This window comes from Cnephaeus nilssonii (genome assembly GCF_951640355.1).
Source record: "Cnephaeus nilssonii genome assembly, chromosome: X".
Classification (NCBI taxonomy): domain Eukaryota; kingdom Metazoa; phylum Chordata; class Mammalia; order Chiroptera; family Vespertilionidae; genus Cnephaeus; species Cnephaeus nilssonii.
This window is the reverse complement of record NC_137071.1, coordinates 129500022-129518512: the sequence shown is the minus strand read 5'-3', so window position 1 is coordinate 129518512 and position 18491 is coordinate 129500022. Positions and strand designations below refer to the sequence as shown.

Genomic DNA, 18491 nt, shown 5'->3' with positions numbered 1-18491 from the left:
ATATTGAATAGGACGCCACCTGTCATTTAGAAGCCCACAGCTTAGCTGGGGTTTTGGATACAGAGGCAGACTGAAGACAGCATGGCATTTGTTCTAGTAGAGATAAATATGAGGAGGATGTGGGCGGTTTTGTTCATTCTGAGTATATGGAGGCAAGAACACTTCAAAAACAAGAGACATCTCTTAAGATAAACTATTTTCACCTAATCGTTTAAATGTAACTTGTCTTTCCAGCTTCATTCTTGCTCGAAAAGCTATCCACCTCGCTAAACTTCAGAAAGACCAAAGGTAAGATTTTACTTCTCAAATATATGCAGTAAGTTAGCTTTATATTGTGTTTTTTGCACTAACAATATAATAGCATTATGAAAAACAATAATTCACTAATTCTCAAAATCCTAATAAATCAACCTTTTGTATTTTGCTACAGCCCCTCGACACAGTCCTTACCCATAAGCATATATTAATTTAGTTTGCATATTTGTCTTGACGTTTATAATGGTTGAGAAGTCAGGGTTTTCCTGTAAGATGGATGGAGAAAAATTATAAAGATGTTAGCTGTGAAGAAAGTTTTAGAGGCTCAGTCCCAATCACCTTGCAAGACCATTAACCCTTTAACTAAGGTTCTCTGACATGCACTTTTTCTGAAAAGCAAAATCCATACATATGTGTTTCAACCTGTTTCAACTCACTCAATAGAGAAAGAATTGTGGGTCCAGTTATAGGGAATGATTTGGCGAAGGCACATCTAGCTTATCACAAAGCCAGGAATGGCATCTAATGCATACTTTCTTTCATTATGCCATACTAAGCTTGACATTTTCTTTTGGATTTCCTGCTTCCCCTCTTTACTAATAGTAAAATAAATATCAGCCTGAGTGTAGACATTGGTTATGATTCCAAATGGTATCTGAACTTCTCAAAAGATTTTATACGACAAAACCTTTAGAAGTCTGAATATGTCATTGACTAGAGCAACAGTTCAAGAACCCACTGTATCAAAATCTTCCATAGAATCTTTGATGTTGTGTGTATGCCCACACACACACACTCACACACACACACGAATATTACACAGCAATAAAAAAGAATGAAATCTTGCCATTTGTGACAGCATGGATGGACCTAAAGACTATTATGCTAAGTGGAATAAGTCACACAGAGAAAGACAAATACCGTGTGGTTTCACTTATATGTGAAATCTGAAACAAACAAAACCAAACAAACTCATAGGAACAGAGGCCAAAGGGATGGTTGCCAGAGGGAAGGGTTGCAGTGGGATGGGTAAAAAGGGGAAGGAGAATATAGTCACTAATATTGTGATAAGTTTACATGATGACAGATGATTACTAGAATTAGTGGGTGATCACACTACATTGTATACCTGAAATTAATAGAACCAATATAAGATTGTGTAACAACTATACTTACATTTTTAAAAATGTTTGGAAAATATATTTTTCTGAGGATAATAGATTATGATTCGGTAGAAGTGGGGCCTGAGTATTTTTTAACAAGTTTTTCAAGTGATTGTGATGAGCAGCCAGATTTAGAAACCAGTGGGTAAATTCAACTACAAAGTGATTTACACAGTGACCTCTTTTGGCCATCATTAAAATATGTTCTCTCATTTTTAGAACTCAACTAAACAGTCAGTGTATTGCTCCAACATCCTTGTATTACAGACTTTTCCAAAAATTTTTAATTTTAATGGGAGGAAAGAATGGGGAAGAGAATTTCCTGATATATTTGTATGAACTTATTTTTGACTCAACTAATAATATGAAATACAGTAAATAATGACATATTTCTAACTGATTTATCACTCATGAATGAAAAATTAGCTGCAATGTAGGTTGATTAGATTTTAGGTTTCACTCTGTTTTAATAAATATTTTTTAAAATATTTTTATTGATTTCAGAGAGGAAGGAAGAGAGAGATCAATGATGAGAGAGAATCATTGATTGGCTGCCTCCTGCACACCTCCCCACGGAGGATTGAGTCTGCAATCCGAGCATGTTTCCCTTGACCAGAATCAAACCCGGGACCCTTCTGTCTGCAGGCTGATGCTCTATCCACTGAGCCAAACCAGATAGGGCTGTTTTAATAAAGATTTTATTGTAAAAATAAGTTAAACCTCATTAAGTTTTTCAGAATGATGATCAATACTTTTGCTTTCTAATCGACTCAGAATGTTGGCATTATTCCTTGTAACCTCATGTGAAGTACGTAAGTATCAGTCATCTATATCTACATCATAGAGGGTACCATTCTAGGCTGAGGATGGCTTTTCTTTTAATAAAATTTTTATTGAGCATTTACTACAGGTGGGATACTCAGGAGAGTTGAACCTCAGCCCTGTCATTAATTAGCTGAGTGATGTGGAACAATTCTCTTCAGTGCACTGAGCCCCAACCTTCTCATCTCTAAAATGAGGGGCTTGGATTAGACAGAGAGAGACAGAGCATAGGTTTTTTAAAATTACATTTTTATTGATTTCAGAGAGGACGGGAGAAGGAGAGAGAGATAGAAACAACAATGATAAGAGAGAATCACTAATCGGCTGCCTCCTGTACAACCCCTACTGGGGATCAAGCCTACAACTCGGGCATGTAATGCCCTGACTGTAATCTCTTGATTCATGGGTGGAAGCTCAACCACTGAACCACACCAGGCAAGATGATAGTAGTTTTGAGAGTACTTCCAGTTCTGCCTTTCCTTTATGATTAGTACAAACAGCTCCTTGAAGGGAAAACAAACTTTTCCTGTCTGTACTGGAACTTAAATAGCCACCTAATATTGTGACATCACCTCAGGACTAGCATTTGTCTCTCCCTGAAAACGTTCCATGGTAAAATGTTGGCAAGAGCCCTGGACCTAACAGTGTTTATTCTATACTCATAAGCTATTACTTTCTTAACATTTTGGTTCATTTTTTATAGAAAGAAAATAATCTGTGAGTTGTACTCCAAAGTGCTGGGAAGCGAGGAAGCTTTACAAGTAAGAACACCCAGCTTTAATACCTAGCAGGTTGTTCTCAATTTGCTCCAAATGAATAAACAAAGCAGATTCATGTTTTCTGACAGTCTTATGAAGAGAGTATAAAGGGATATGCTTACTGGAGGAGTAACTTCAGCAATTACAGGTCATTAAAAGCTGTTGTCAGGTGCAAGCAGTTTCTGATGTAGTCATTCCTTGGACTATTTAAATGTTCACTGAATAATTGGCAACAAATTGTAGTCAGAGCCTGGAGCTGCAGGTATTATCTCCAGGGTAGATAAGATCAGTTCCCAGAAGTGAGGGCCTGTCCTCTCCTGTCAACGTCAACTGACTGCTGTGAAATAAAATCCCAGATACTTTATTATTTGGTGGTGAAGGCACAGCAGTATATGCTTGACAATGTAACTGAATGTAGACTCTCTGCCCAGGTCAAAGTCATGCTAATTTGTTTTCCCATTTGTAGACTCAATTCACAGCTCATTTAGGAATTTCACTGCTTTCAACCCACCACTGAAAGCAATCATGAGCATGAAATTCTTTCTGAAGATCCTACCAGGTAGCTTAGGGCTCTTTTAGGAGATTATCTCTGAACTGTTCAAATAATAAATTTGCAGAATGTGTTAGGAAAATCATAGGAGGTCCGCTTATGTCCCTTGAGAAACATCTTCATCTTTAATTCTCCCCTTTTTATCAGAATTTCTATCATTCACTTTTCTAGCTTAGATAAGTGGTTCTGAAAAAGTAATTCTTAGACACTGCTTATTAATTCTTAGACCTCCTCCATCCACCTTTTCTTTTTTTTTCAGCCGTAATGCGCTGGTAGTTGGGGAGGCATCCATCTATTCTATTTAGAGAATCCAGAGATTTGAGCAGACTTTTCCAGGGCCTGATTATTGATGGGATTTCCTGTAGACTTAGGTCTACTAGTAGACTTCAGAATCTGCCTGGAGATGTTCTGTGCCCAGATATTGGAATGCTTCACGTCTCCCCTAGTCAAGAGGTTGAGAAAGTCAAAGTATATACATGGTACCTCACAAAAGACCATTACTTGGTTCTGTTATGTTTCCCTTATTGTGCTAGAAAAACAGGTCCACCTTTTAAAAAAATGTAAACTTTTTGTTAAAGTAAAATACACAAGAGCCTTCATTGTTGACTGATAGAATTTCAGCTTTCTCTTTCCTTTGGAATTTTCTTCCCATTGAACTTCAGCCAGTACATTATGAAGAAAAGAATTGGTGCGAAGAACAGTATTCTGGAGGCTGCTACACCGCCTACTTTCCTCCTGGCATTATGACTCAATATGGAAGGTACTACCCAGACACTATATCGATTAATACAAGACATACACTAAACTTACAATATAAGCGAAGTTCAACAGGAATTTTAGAAATAGTAGCATTCCTATTTCTAATGTCATAAATAGTCAGTTTGTATATCTCTAGATGTCCATAGAAAAACAAGTATATTGGTACATAGAACAATAGCTGTCAGCACAGAGATCAGTAGCAGAGTACTGGTGAGGATTTCAGATGTCAGCGGTACATATGAGAATTCTGCAAGTTGCAGTGTCTTCCAAGAGGCCTTCTTGAGCTCAATTAGACATTTAGTCACATACGACCACTCTAGGCTCCTGGGCACCAGTCTACATAGAAGGACATGGGCTAAACATGTCTTGCCAACAGACATATTCATCTTCAGGGGGAGGCATCCCCATTGTATACAGCTAAGGTGTGACGAGGTGATAGCCAGCCAAGGTGGAGGATTCCATCTTGGCTTAGAAGCCCCATAGGAGCCATTGTCTCTTGTAACAACCTCATAGGCATGGTGTTCAGGGTCTCTGCAAGGGGCACCACACTCAATGAAGCTCAAAATGATAGCCCCCTGCTAGGTATTTACAATTCATGCCAGTCTTCCCAGCCCAGATGCAATTTATCATTATGGGGCAGTATTGCCTGATAACATAGATGGCATTATACCTTCATCAGGTTTTTAAAGGTACAGAGCTAGAAAGTTAACTGAAGGTCACATTTGTCATGAGGAAGAAGAATTTATTAACCCTTTCCTTACATGAGATTTTTTTTATTAATTGAATCAAATTCTCGTTAGTGATAGCAGGATTGAGTAACTGGAGTAGTTCTGAAGTCTATAAGATGGGACTAGGATCAGCAATAGGTGAAGCAAAAAGATTCCTAAGTTGGAAAAAGGTATGGCAGTATGTTGAGGTGAAGGCCTTCAGGATAGAAATGTGCAGCTTGGGAGATTTTCTGAAAGTGGCTGCAGGCATGGTAGGAGTCAAAGCCAACAATGTCGGAGAGGACAGTTGCCCATTCAACCCAGCCCTTCCGTGGTTCTCTTTGGCAAGAACTCTTTGTAGAGAAGGTCCAATACCCTGCCCTCAGCCAGTCTACAGATAAATTCATAGACACTAACTGTACAGAGTATTTTTTAAGGAGACATACATATAATCCCTCAGGTCCTTTTTAAAAAAATATGTGTTTTTATTGATTTCAGAGAGGAAGGGAGAGGGAGAGAGAGAGAATCATTGATCAGCTGCCTCCTGCACACCCCACACTGGGGATTGAGCTTGCAACCTGGGCCTGTGCCCTGACCAGGAATCGAACCCTGACCTCCTGGTTAATAGGTCGATGCTCGAACCCTGTCCCACGCTGGCCGGGCTCCCCTCAGGTCTTTTCTTTGCCAGAAATCATTTAATCTTCCTGTCTTCCTACTCGCCAGTATAGTTATTCCTGACAACCTGGGAGTGCCTGCATGGCTGGGGTGTGCCATCAGATGTGATCCCTTGCAGAATCCACCCCTTTGGAAAGACAGTGTAGAGAACAGAATGGACTACAGACATAAAACATACAGCAAATAAATCTGACTGGATTTAATGGATGTTCTTATATTTCAATTCTGGATGGCTAGGAAAAGGTCAACATCACCTGTAGTGATTGATGATCTGACAGCCTGATTCTCTCTGGCTTGAAAGTAGACCCTTGGGTGCAGGCCCAGGAAATAAGGAAGAGCCTTTCACCTTTGGCTGAGTCACACGGAACTTTCTGAAACAATTTGAGTTACCCTGTCTTCTCTGGGATAAATGAGGGCAGCAATTGACTCATTAATCCTCAGTGCCTTCTCGGGTAACTGTGTGACCTCTCTGTTCCCTTGAAGGATAATTCGAGAACCAGTAGACAGGATTCATTTTGCTGGAACGGAGACAGCCACACATTGGAGCGGGTACATGGAAGGAGCTGTTGAAGCTGGAGAGCGAGCAGCTAGATCGGTAAGGGAGAAGCCAAGTCAACCTCCCTCCTGAGTCTAGCAGTGTTTTTGGTATCTGGCCTTTCTAGATCTTGACATTGATAAATCTGTATGTCTACTTCTCTGCCCCTTACTCTACTCAGGGGGCTCATTGGTGGCCAGCAGGGCCTTGGATCTGTCAAAATTACAAAACCTCATTTCACAATACCATTGCCACTTTCTTTCAGATCTTGAATGCTCTGGGAAAAGAGACAAAGCAAGACACCGAAGAGCCTGAGTCAGAGGTAAGTTTGTCAGCTTCATCACCATAGACTAGTAACTACATGAAACACGCATATCTTTCATCTTCTAGCCTCTGGTATAATTGTAGGTGTCACTCTCCAAAGCGCATTCGTGCACTATTTTACAGCTATGTTTTGCCCCTCTTTGTTAGCGCAGAAGTCTTCTGCTAATGATCTGTGTTTTTTCATCTAGGATGTCCCAGCTATTGAAATCACACACACCTTCTGGGAAAGAAACCTCCCCTCTGTGCCAGGCCTGCTCAAGATCATTGGATTTTCCACATCAGTATCTGCCCTGTATTTTCTGGTGTGCAAGTGCAGGCTGCTAGAACGATCCTGAAGTACACTCTGTGCTTACTCTTCTCCAGTACCATCAGAAGGAAAATGTTGACAAATTAATGGCTGTGTCTCATTAGACTATTGTTAAGTGCACTGGATGTAACACCTTAGTTTAGTCTGTGTTAAAGTAAAAACAACTTACAGAATCCCACCTTAAAATAACCGGTAAAGAGCATGCTCCATCTTATTTGTCTGTGTAGACTAATTCATGTTGATTGGTAGAGTAAAATCTTGTGATCAGTTTCTTAATTTCAAGTTCAAGTGCTCATCAGAAACAATTTCTGTGACCTGTTCTTCTTCCCTTTAACATAAAATGCCTGGTGATTGCAGAAATGAAACATTTAACTTTCTGTAGAGGTTGAATAGGTGAATGCCCAGGGTTAGCTTGCCTGTATAGTTTTCCGTTTTTCTTCTTAAAGAGGAGAGTGTTTACCAAGGCATAATGATTAAATTGACTTTCTGTGGCTTTTGTGCAGCTCTCCAGGTGAGCAGAGTGAACTAGTGACAGGGTTGTCCCCATGAGGCCTCGCTGACTAGCTCTCCATGAAGCACCTTTTCTTCCTGGGAGATGGCTAGACATCACTTCACTCATCATTGATAACATTCTCTGCCAATTTCAAGAAAGCAGTATTTTCCTTTTTTCTTTTTTTTTTTATTTCAGGTAGAACCTGGCTGTCTGAGAGCCCCTAGTGGCATATATTTTTTCTTTTTTTCCTATGACCATAATAGGATTACAGATCTGTTAACTTAAATATGTCTTTAACATAGTTTGCTTAGAGTAAATGTTAGCATGATAATTTCTCTCAAATAACGGAAATAGACATTAAACATTTCTTATTGTTATTTGTTGAGACTATGAGATACAGAAAGGAAATTAGGGCTCTGTATTATAAATTCACTTGCCTTAGTTATTAAATTTTCTAAAAGACATGAAATTGAGTGATTTCACATATGAACACTAAGTTCTCTAATGAGTAATGTGGGCCAAGAACAGTGCCTACCTCTTGTCTTTCCCATTTTAAAAACTGTCAGAATTTGAAAGCTCCTTCCAAAGGTGTCAGCCACAAAACACATCTTTTCTTAGTATCAATATCTGGGGGAAATATCAACACACATGTGATCAAATAAAGCAGTTGAGAAGGTTCAGTGGACTCAGGTACACAAGTGGTGGATATACAGTCACACCCTATCCTGCATCATCAATGAATGATAGCTGAAACTTACTCTTTTATGTGCCAAAAATTTAAATACAAATATCGAAGAACATACTTCCACACATTATTAAATAAGCTAGATTCAAAATATTTTTTCTCTCAGGTCAGTTATATGCTTCAGTTGTTTTATGCTTTTATCATAGAGTGATAGATACCATTGTGTTTGCCCCTCCACAAAGTATCACGTTTGTTTTATAGCTGTTGAGTCGACTGCTTCTTCTGTCTTCTCCCGTATTCAGCGTTTTCCCCCCCATATCTTCGTTATCTCCTAACACTCCTTAACCTAATCTATTTTTTATTGAATGGGAATTAAAGACTGCCATAGGAAACCAACCCAGGTTTATTACATAATTAACCTTATCATAAGTCCAAAATTAAGTAATGGCCCTGGTGTGAGGACTTAAGGTATTTGTTTTGCCTATCCTAAGAGCAAAGAGCAGGGTTTTTATGCTGCTCTTTGCCTTTCATTTGAAAAGTGTTTTAGCTAATTTAGGAGTTTTGGCAATGTCTTGCATATGTTCTATTACATAAGGAGGTGCCACATATACCAAACCGCTTAGAGAGGTCACATCCCTGACCTATTTCAGTTGTTTGTTCAGTTAATGGTTAACTCAGTCGTGACACGCCTTATGGGGAAAAATTAACTGGCAAATTTAACAAGTCATAAGGTTGATAGGATATGCAAGTCTTGAATGTTAAAAACCCGAGTATGCAATTACCCTCTTCTCAAGCTTTTTAGAAAAGTCCTATTAAGCTAGAGTATCAAAATGGATGTCAGTCCAAATGTGCATAAACTTGAAATCAGAGCTGAGAGCTCCCACCTTATAAGAGATTGTTCAACACCAAGATACCATAGGTCTTTTCTTCAATCCAGAGAAACTAGTTAGTTCAAGCAGCTGATAGTGGGTTGCCCTGTTAAGGCGTCTTGTTTCACAGTTCTGAAGACTGAGTTGGCCTTACTCCATTGTAAGATCAAGAATTCCATTGTAAAAGTTATCCTTTTTTTTTGTCATAACCGTTAAGTATTTAGACTACACTGAAGAAAAAAATTGTAAGGTCATGAACTACATTTTGTTTGATTGTGAACTTGATGCCTAATGTTCTGTCTGAAATGTGCCCCATTGCTACCTGTGGGACTATGCATATGTGTGTTTTTGTTCTTGTTTGCAATTGAAATATGCTTTTGCCTGTATGGTACTGTTTCATTTCTTAATAAAGTGCACTGCCACCTGACTCAGACCTGGCTTCCCTATTTAGTGGACAGTCCCAAGATTAAATGGCTCCTTATGGCAGGAGGTTCCAATGAGGCATTGTCTGTGGATGATGGGTTTAACAAGCCACTTTGTATTGATTCCAACTTCTCATAGTTTGGCTTTCTCTCATGTATTATCAAGGTTTCCTGGGGGCTGATTACATTTTAGAATATTGTCTGCCTGGGCTATAATCAGTCAGTATAAGCTGGTAGAAGCTTTCTCACCTAATTAACTTATAACAATTCACTTTAGTTCTCTGCCTAACTTTCCCCATCTGGAAAACGGTGAGTTGTACTTGATGGCTTCTAAGGATTCTTTTGATGGCAGCATTATGGGATTTATGTATTTGTTGCTTATCAGTATCTACAGTAGACTATGTGCAAGTCACTCTGCCTTTCTGTATCTTGGTTCACTCCTTGGCCTTAGGTTAGGTTTCCTGGAAATAGACTCTGAGATGCAGAGTCAGGGCAGAAAGTTTATTGAGGATAACTCCCAAGTACGGGGATGAGGAAGGCGGAATTAGACAGGAGTTGACCTTCAAAACAGTTGCAACTGTTTTGAAGGTCTCAGCAGATCCTAAGGAGGACCTGGGAAGGCCCTTCAGAATTATCCCCCACTGAGGCAAGGGGGTCTGGCCTCTGCATCCCTTCATTAGCCATCCTCTGGGAGGAAGTGCTACTTTGGGTGAGGAACTGCAGCTGTGAACTGCCATCAGCTTGTACTCCCAGCAGCTGGGGGATCCAGGGAGCAGCACCCACAGCATCCACTTGCTGCGAAAATGTATGTTGCCCTTTGTCATGTAAAGGATGTTGTGGACTTGAGCTTTGGGTTTTATAGCTAGAATGGAGCTATCGCTGTGAAACTGCCCCCGTTAGATAAGGTGATTGCTTTTGTTTTTGTTTTTTTTAATTTAAATTCTTTATTGTTAAAAGTATTACATATGTCTCCTTTCCCAACCCCCCCACTGACCTCTCCCCTGCTGTTCCCACCCCCCAGCACAGGCCCTCGCCCCCCTAGTGTCTGTGTCCATTGGTTATGCTCATATGCAAGCATACAAGTCCTTTGGTTGATCTCTTCTCCGCCCCGTCCCCCCCCCCCCCCCCCACACACACACACACACAATCCCCTCCCTTCCATCTGAAGTTTGACTGTTTGATGCTTCCCTGTCTCTGGATCTGTTTTTGTTCATCAGTTTATGTTGTTCATTATATTCCGCAAATGAGTGAGATCATGGGATATTTATCTTTCCCTGACTGGCTTATTTCGCTTAGCATAATGCTCTCCAGGTCCATCCATGCTGTTGCAAATAGTAAGAGTTCTTTCTTTTTTACAGTAACGTAATTGTTTTTAAAAGGTTGTATTTCTGGGGCTCTGGGCAGAGAAAGGAGGGAGTGGTGGCACGGGGCTACTGGGGTCTCTTCGCCAGACACCCCTCCCCGCTCCCGCCTTATCCCAGCCCTGAGTGCACACCAGAAGGGGGAGGGAATGTTGTGGGCTGGGACAGCACAAACTGAAGGAAGCGAGAAATGTCATCAAGGACCCAAGGCCCTTTTCTTCCAGTTCCCCAGCAGGGCAGGCCCCGCTGGACACTCCCTCCTTAGCGCCCACTCAGTCCCCTGGCAGTCCCAGGGCTGACAGCCTGACCCCTTGCCCTGGACGCTTGCATGTTTCCTCTCCAGATGGCTGCTCCAGCCTCCACTTTGGGGAAGGTTGCACCTGACTCCTACTTCCCTGGGGCGCCCTCCTCAGCTCTATGGCCGAGTTCATGCCCCTCCTGGGACCTATTGAGACGACAAACTTCAGAGTGGATAAAAATCAAGAGGAGCTGGTCCAGAGCATAAAATCCTTCTTCACCTCCAGGCCTGCCCCAGCCCATGGGGGTGGAGTTGCTGTTGCCCCAAGGCCATTGCTCTCACAGGTTGAGGGTCTGCAGGAACTCACCTTGGTGCAGGGAAGTGAAGTCAGTGATGCCAGGAACAGCCCCGACTAGCCGGACCCACCGCCATCCACATCTGCTCAGCAAATTAGGGCAGTGGCTCACTCCAGGCCTTGGTGGAGCAGGTGCAGACGGCTGCCCAGAGCTGCTCCGTTCCCTTGCTCCTACCTGGCCTGGCTGGGAAGGAGGAACCCAGTTCACTTCTCAGGACGCAGAATGTCAGCAGAGCCCACAGCTGCAGCTGCCTCCTGGAGGCTGATGCTGGAAGCAGCTTCTGCCTTCGGGTTCTCCTTGATACCTTGGCCTCTTTGTTCAGTTTGCTGTTGTGGTTTCTCCCTCACTTGGGGGAGCCCTAGGATTGGGCCTAAACTGGCAGTCGGACATCCCTCTCACAATCCTGGACCACTGGCTCCCAATCGCTCACCTGCCTGCCTGCCTGCCTGCCTGGTCACCCCTAACTGCCCCCTGCTGCTGACTAGGGAGCCCCCAACTGCCCCCTCCCTGCCGGCCTGGTCGCTCCTAACTGCCCCCCCCCCCCGCTCACCTGGTCACCCCTTACTGTTCCCCCTGCCGGTCTGTTTGCCCCCAACTGCCCCCCTCTGCCAGCCTGGTCACCCCTCATGGCCCCCCACCAGCCTGTTTGCCCCACACAGCCTGCTTGTTCAGTCGTTTGGTCATCTGTCCCTCACCTCCTAATCCTTCCCCATTGCCCCACAAACCTTCAAGCTGCTGATGGCAAGGCCCGGCAGCTCCCAGCCCTGCTCAGAAGCTGCTCAGAAGCAAATTCACATTCTCTTCTGGGCAAGGAGGAAGGGAAGATGCTCCTTCCTCAGGCCTCCCTTGCTCACTGACCCATTTTGAGGGCATTTGGGGGTCAAAACAGACTAGATTGCTTCAATTGGTGTATAATTAGCATTCTTTATCACACCAAAAACCCAGATTTCTCACATCAAGGAATAGGTGGTCTTCAGCCCAACCTGCACCTCTTCTCTGGCCCTCAAACCAGTGATGATAAAGGTTTGGAGAGACAGAGGACTAGAAGGGGAACAAGCAACTTGCTCCATAGAGAAATCAGTACCTTCAGCTGTTCATGCCACCGATGTGTATTTAGCATGTACTATGTGCAAAGCGTGACCTCTGCCTCAGTGTGAGGCTTCAATGAGTGTGGACAAATATTTAAATAAGTAAATGGATGGCAAAAAAATAAATAAAAGGTTGTATTTCTGCACTATTCTTTCTGTGAAAGAAAAAAAAATCCGAATTGAAAGGAACTCTGGAAATATTTCAAACTCTGTCTCATTAAAGGAGCCCCCCTCTACAATATATCAGTAGAAAGATCAAAGTGGGTGGTGGGGGGAGAATATGCATTTATAAGCAGGAGTCCAACACCTAACGTCTTCAGGAGTTAGGCAGCCAAAAATGAGCAGCAGGCATGATACATTAAGAAGTAGTGGGGACTGTGGTTGACCTGGAGAGTGTCTGTCCCTCAGAAAATCATTTATATTCAAATTCCTTTCAAAGATTGCTAACCAATCAAGATATATTTGGAGATTTTGCTCACATGTCCAAATTGTTCTCAAGTCTCATAAATAAATGCAAAGCTTGTTTTTACATCACGTGAATGATAAAGTCTTTTCGGATGTCTTCGATTTCCTGAGAAACAAGCAGCAAGACCAGCAATCATTTTGTAAAACTTCCTGGAGCAGGCAAGAAAGGCCTGGTAAAGTGTGGGGCGCAGCTACAGTGTTTGGACAGGTTCAAGCCTCGGACTGATGAGAGGGCACAGTCCTCTCGTGGCAACCTGCAAGTCCCAGCTTGGAGGGCAGAGCCCTCCCAGCACAATGATAGCCAACAGCTATAGTTGTAAGCTTGAACCTATGGTCCAAACACGTGGCCCCATGTGCCTGAGTGATAGAGGCTGCAAGTAAACAAAGCTTGATCAAGTGCATGTAATTGAGTAGGATGGAAACCCACGAGAATGTTGTAAGCATCTTGACCACACCCTTACTTTTGCCTCGTGGCATCGGCTATAAAATAAAGACACGGCTTATAGTCCATGGCGCTGTCGCTAGCTCTCCACCAGAGAGGCAGTGTCCCACCAAGACCCAGCCTTCATTCTCTTGTCTGTCTTTTCTAATCCTTCACTGCCCCCCCTCAGGGTCACTGAACCTGGCTGAGCTGGCGTGGCACATAAGGCGCCCTGGGGCTGAGTATGCCATGGCCGTGCCAGCTCACCACAGTAAAGGATGAAAAGAGAAGTGGGGGAGAGACAGGAAAAAAGCCTTCTTAGATCAGAAATCTCCCACAAGAAATAACCTGTCGCCCAGTCCATCCCAAGGCAATGCTTATCTCCTACTATGTCAATGTCAGAATTGATGAGCAGTGCCAAGAATTTGTTGGAAAAACTGCACCCTCACTATGAGGTAGAAATCACAACTCTCTTGTCAGTGTTTAATCTCTGTTGACTATAATATAATTCCAATAAGCAGGACATCAACATGGAATGAATAAATTTTTTAAAACTATACTGACCACTACTCTGAGGTGGTGATAAAATGCAAAGCATGTGCCTTAGCATAGAGTCATTGGAGGAACTGGAAGGAAACAAATGAAGATATTGGGTAATAGTAACAATCCCCCTTTCCTTTATCGGAGCCCAGGGCTTGGTTTCCTTCCTTGACCAAGGCCATGCTCTTCAGAATTACAATGCAGGTCTCAGAGTAACAGCTGCTGTAAACTAGTTGTCTTTGCCTGGATCCGGGTTTGGAAAGGCAGTTTAAGGGCCTCATGTGAAAAAATTGGCTTGAGGAAACTTGGAATTCCTTCAAGGTATATAGCAGGTCACTCAAGCAAGACTCCACTCCATGCATGCATGACTCATACAAGACATTTATTTATACTCCTTTATAGCCACACCTCATTGGGAACCATGTTTGCCTATTTAATGGGCCTCAGATATTTTCTAAGAACCGCCAAGATCCATAGGGGAAACTGTGGCTCAGGGTAGTGGTGGGTGTATGCTTGGGTGGTGAGTTGGGAGCAAAAAAAGAGAAGGGAAATGGATGGGGAGGAGGGTTTCTTAAATGTCCACAGAGCAACATGATGAGACATTTGATGGGTTGCTATCACCAAAATAAATAGGACACACCTGAACTTGCCCTTATATAGTTGATGGGAAAATTAAGTAATTTGGGTTGTAGCAAACAACAAGCATTAGCTGTTATTCATTGACCTTTTAGAATAGAAGCAGGAAGATGGTACTTGTAAATTTTTGTGAGCAGTTATTGCCCTGTATTTTTACAATCATTCAACAAATACTAAGCACCTACTATGTACTGGCAGGTACCACTGAGCTTCAGCCGTGAAAAGACAGAATTTACCTCATGGAGCACATAACCTACTGTAGATACCAAGCAAGAAATTTGTTTAGGCTCTGGCCAGTGCTATCATACGTATAAAATACTATGAATGCAGGGGAAGTTTCTAGAAGGACATGAGATTTAAGAGGCGGTTTCTAGGCTCTGTCCTCAGACCTCTGTAAGTCACTGTGTAGCAAGTTGGTAAGGACACTGCATAGGGCAGAGGTAGGAAATAAAAAGTGAGATAGTGTCTGGGTCCCTTTGGGCTGCTATTAACAAAATGCCACAAACTCCAGCAGATTTGGTGTCTAGTAAGGGCCCACTTTCTGGTTCAGAGACTTCTAGCTGATCCTCACAGGATGGAAGGGGCGGGGGATCTCCGTGGGGTCTGTTTTATAAGGGCACGAATCCCATTCACAAAGCCTCCATCCTCATCCCCTAATCACCCCCAAAGGCCCCACCTCTTAATACCGTCAACTTTGGGGTTAGAATTTCAACATACAAATTTGTGGCGGGGGACACAAACATTCAGATCATATCAGATGGCATGGCTAAATGATAAAGAAAATCACAAGCATCATCAGTAAGTTCTGAATGTTAAATGCCATTTGCTCCATTGACCTTTGTTCACCCCTTTAGTCTTCTATTGTTTCTATTTAGACCTTCTCTGCAATCAGATTTCTCAACTGAGACTCACTATCTCCCAGCTTCTTGTGCCAAGGAGCCGCCTAAATTTGTTGTAAAAGAGTGCCATCTTCTGGTCAAACACTGTTGTTTCCTTATTGACGGAAATCCCAAAGCATTCAAGTCCCTTTTGAGGAAAGGGAACTAAGAGGTATCACCTCCACCCAGAATTTCCTCCAAACACATTTGCCTGTCCTTCTTACTTTCCAGTTGCAACATAAATAAAAACATTAATATCTCATATCCACAGCTTTTCCTCTGCCCTAGTCTCCCAGGAAGATTTTTGTTGTTCTTAGAACTGCTTGGTTCCTCAGCTTCTGTTGCATCCAGCTAGGTAATGGGTGAGGGGGGAAATTTGTGGGAGCTGAGAGAGGTGGAATTGCTTTGTAGGGCAGGGAACTAATCTGGGAAAAGCAAAAAAAAAAAAAAGGTGGGGAGAAGAGGATAATTTTTCAGAAAATCAACTTGGAGTTATGAAGTGCAGCTGGAGGGAAGAAGGGGGTTTTTCAAAAGCTGGGGATCCCCCTACACAGTGGTCGGCAAACTCATTAGTCAACAGAGCCAAATATCAACAGGACAACGATTGAAATTTCTTTTGAGAGCCAAATTTTTTAAACTTCTTCTAACGCCACTTCTTCAACATAGACTCTCCCAGGCCGTGGTATTTTGTGGAAGAGCCACACTCAAGGGGCCAAAGAGCCGCATGTGGCTCCCGAGCCGCGGTTTGCGGACCACTGGCCTAGGCCCCCAGGGAGACCAAGTTAGGAGGATTTTAGGGAAGTTTGGCTAGGAAGCATGTGGTGCAATAAAGGTCCACACTACTCTCTAGGCTTTGGGCGTCAAAATTGTATTTCTTTTAGACACTATTGTACTCGGACCACCCTAGCTGTTCCCCAAACAGCCTCGGTTATCCTGGGCTGTATACATTCTGAAAATATATAGCTAATAGCTCCTGGCATCTTCAGTGCTGCCGAAGGGTCCTGTAAGATTAGTTGAGGGATCTCAGTGGACCGAAGCAGAAAAGACCTCTGCAACTCTGCCCTGAAAAGACCAGCATGTAATCTGGGAAACCATGCTCCCCAAACCAGATAGACACTAAGTAGGGCTGGTAGTGAATTTGATTCATTTTCAGAAAATGAGCAAAGAAGGTCTGCTTGTCCAGTATGTGTCTTCAGCCAGCTAGCATTTTATCAGCATCAACCAGTGAACATGGGAGATGCAAATGCGGGGCCCTTAAGATGGGCCCAATGAGGCTGCCAGTGTTAGATGGGCCTTGTATTTAGACTGTACGGAGCTGGCATGTGCATCCTAAAGGCAAGTTTCCTGGCAGGTGGAAACCATTCAGACAGGCCACAGGGAGTGAGGGCAGATCAGTTTCTTTCACAAGCAGCCCAACCACTTTTGCTATGTAAGCCATTTTAATGTATGGGCTCCATTAGTTTCCTATTGCTCCTTGTAACAGATGATCACAAATGTAGGGGCTTAAAACAACACAAACTTTGATATTTTATTTCTGGAGGTCTGAAATGAGTCTTACAGCGCTAAAAATCAAGGTGGCAACAAAGCCAGTTCCTTCTGGAGGCTCCAGGGGAGAATCCATTTCGTGCCTCTTCCGGCTTCTAGAAGTTCTGGCATTTGTTGGCTTGTAGCTACATCATTCCAATCTCTTGCTACCACTTTGACCCTTCTGCCTCACTCTTATGATGACACTTGTGATTATGTTGGACCATTTGGATAATCCAGGATAATCTCCCTATTTTATATTCCTTAACTTAATCATCCTGCAAAGTCTTGTTTGTCATGTAAAGTAATATGTTCATAGGTTCAGGGGTTAAGGCCTTTGTCAGGACCATTATTCAGCTTATCACACAGGCCTTGATGTTCTTGAAAACCAAGAATTAAATGCCAGTATCGGCCTGTCCTCAAATTCCTGTGGTTCCAGGCACCTAAATTTGGAGCAATAAGTATAATGTTTAATTATTTAAAACCTTATGGACTCTCCCCTGCTCCCACCAATAAATCCCATCTTCTCTACCACCACATGCCTTAATAGAGCCTTTTGAAGTTTTGTCTTCTAGATACAAGAAGATTGAAATCTGATCCTCAGAAGCAAATGTATTTGTCTTGCATAAGCAAAAAGGGAGACTCTAAATTTGCATCTAGAGAACAGAAATTTCTATTCTCTAATCCAAATTCCTTGACACTCTGTACATGAATGTTGTGCTCTTATATGAACCTTCTTAGCGCCCAAAGTATTCTATCACACACTGCTTAATCATTGACCTCCCAAAAGACTACCAGGAAACAAGGTCCAGGAAAGCTAAGTTTGATAGACTTGCTGCAATAAAGGGAACATCACATTGACAAAGTCTTAATAGTGTCTCAAACATTAGGAGAAATTAGCACAGGATTTATAGGTTTATGAGGTTTCAACTTGGGCTAGGTGTTTTTTTAAAATTTATTTATTGATTAAGGTATTACATATGTGTCCTTATCCTCACATTTCCCCCCACCCCCTCCACTCATGCCCTCACCATCACCCTCCTGTTGTCTGTGTCCACTGGTTAGGCTTATATGCATGCATATAAGTCCTTTGGTTGATCTCTCCCCCTTAACCCCACCTTCCCCTACCTTCCCTCTGAGGTTTGACAGTTTGATCGATGATGCTACTCTGTCCCTGGATCTGTTTTTGTTCATCAGTTTATGTTGTTCATTATATTCCATAAATTAATGAGATCATGCGGTATTTATCTTTCTCTGACTGGCTTATTTCACTTAGCATAATGCTCTCCAATACTACACTGTGGTAAAAAAAAAAAAGGAGGTCTTACCATTTGCAACAGCAAGGATGAAACTGGGCTGGGTGGTTTTTAAGGTCAGTTTTGCAAGGCAGAAAACTGATTGAGATTGGCAAAATCTATGACATAATAAATAGCTCGGGGTCTTGAAGTGAATCTTGAGCAAGCAGTTAGTCTTGATAAATAATGATGTTTTGTCAGTTCAGAGTTTTATATTCCAGGAGCAAGTTATTTCCTGGTACCATGTAGCCAAGTTATTTTGACTGGTTCCCATATTGTTCAGCTCAGGGATAGGAAAGTATATGATGGTTTCAGTTCTTAGGCTTAGCACAGAACTAAAAATACTTATTATTGCTATATCCACA

The 18491-nt window shown here is 42.4% G+C and overlaps 1 protein-coding gene across 1 annotated transcript in view; it reads left to right on the top strand.

The window, feature by feature from the left end:
• Nucleotides 1-8564, top strand: part of LOC307095537 (amine oxidase [flavin-containing] A-like) — a 55664-nt gene extending 47100 nt beyond the window's left edge. Inside the window, exons 10-15 of the mRNA XM_079764784.1 lie at nt 235-288; nt 2944-3001; nt 4211-4308; nt 6173-6284; nt 6490-6546; nt 6737-8564. Coding sequence (XP_079620910.1) covers nt 235-288; nt 2944-3001; nt 4211-4308; nt 6173-6284; nt 6490-6546; nt 6737-6883 — 526 coding nt within the window. The 3' untranslated portion in view covers nt 6884-8564. The remainder of the gene's footprint in view (nt 1-234; nt 289-2943; nt 3002-4210; nt 4309-6172; nt 6285-6489; nt 6547-6736) is intronic.
• Nucleotides 8565-18491: the final 9927 nt, after the last annotated feature.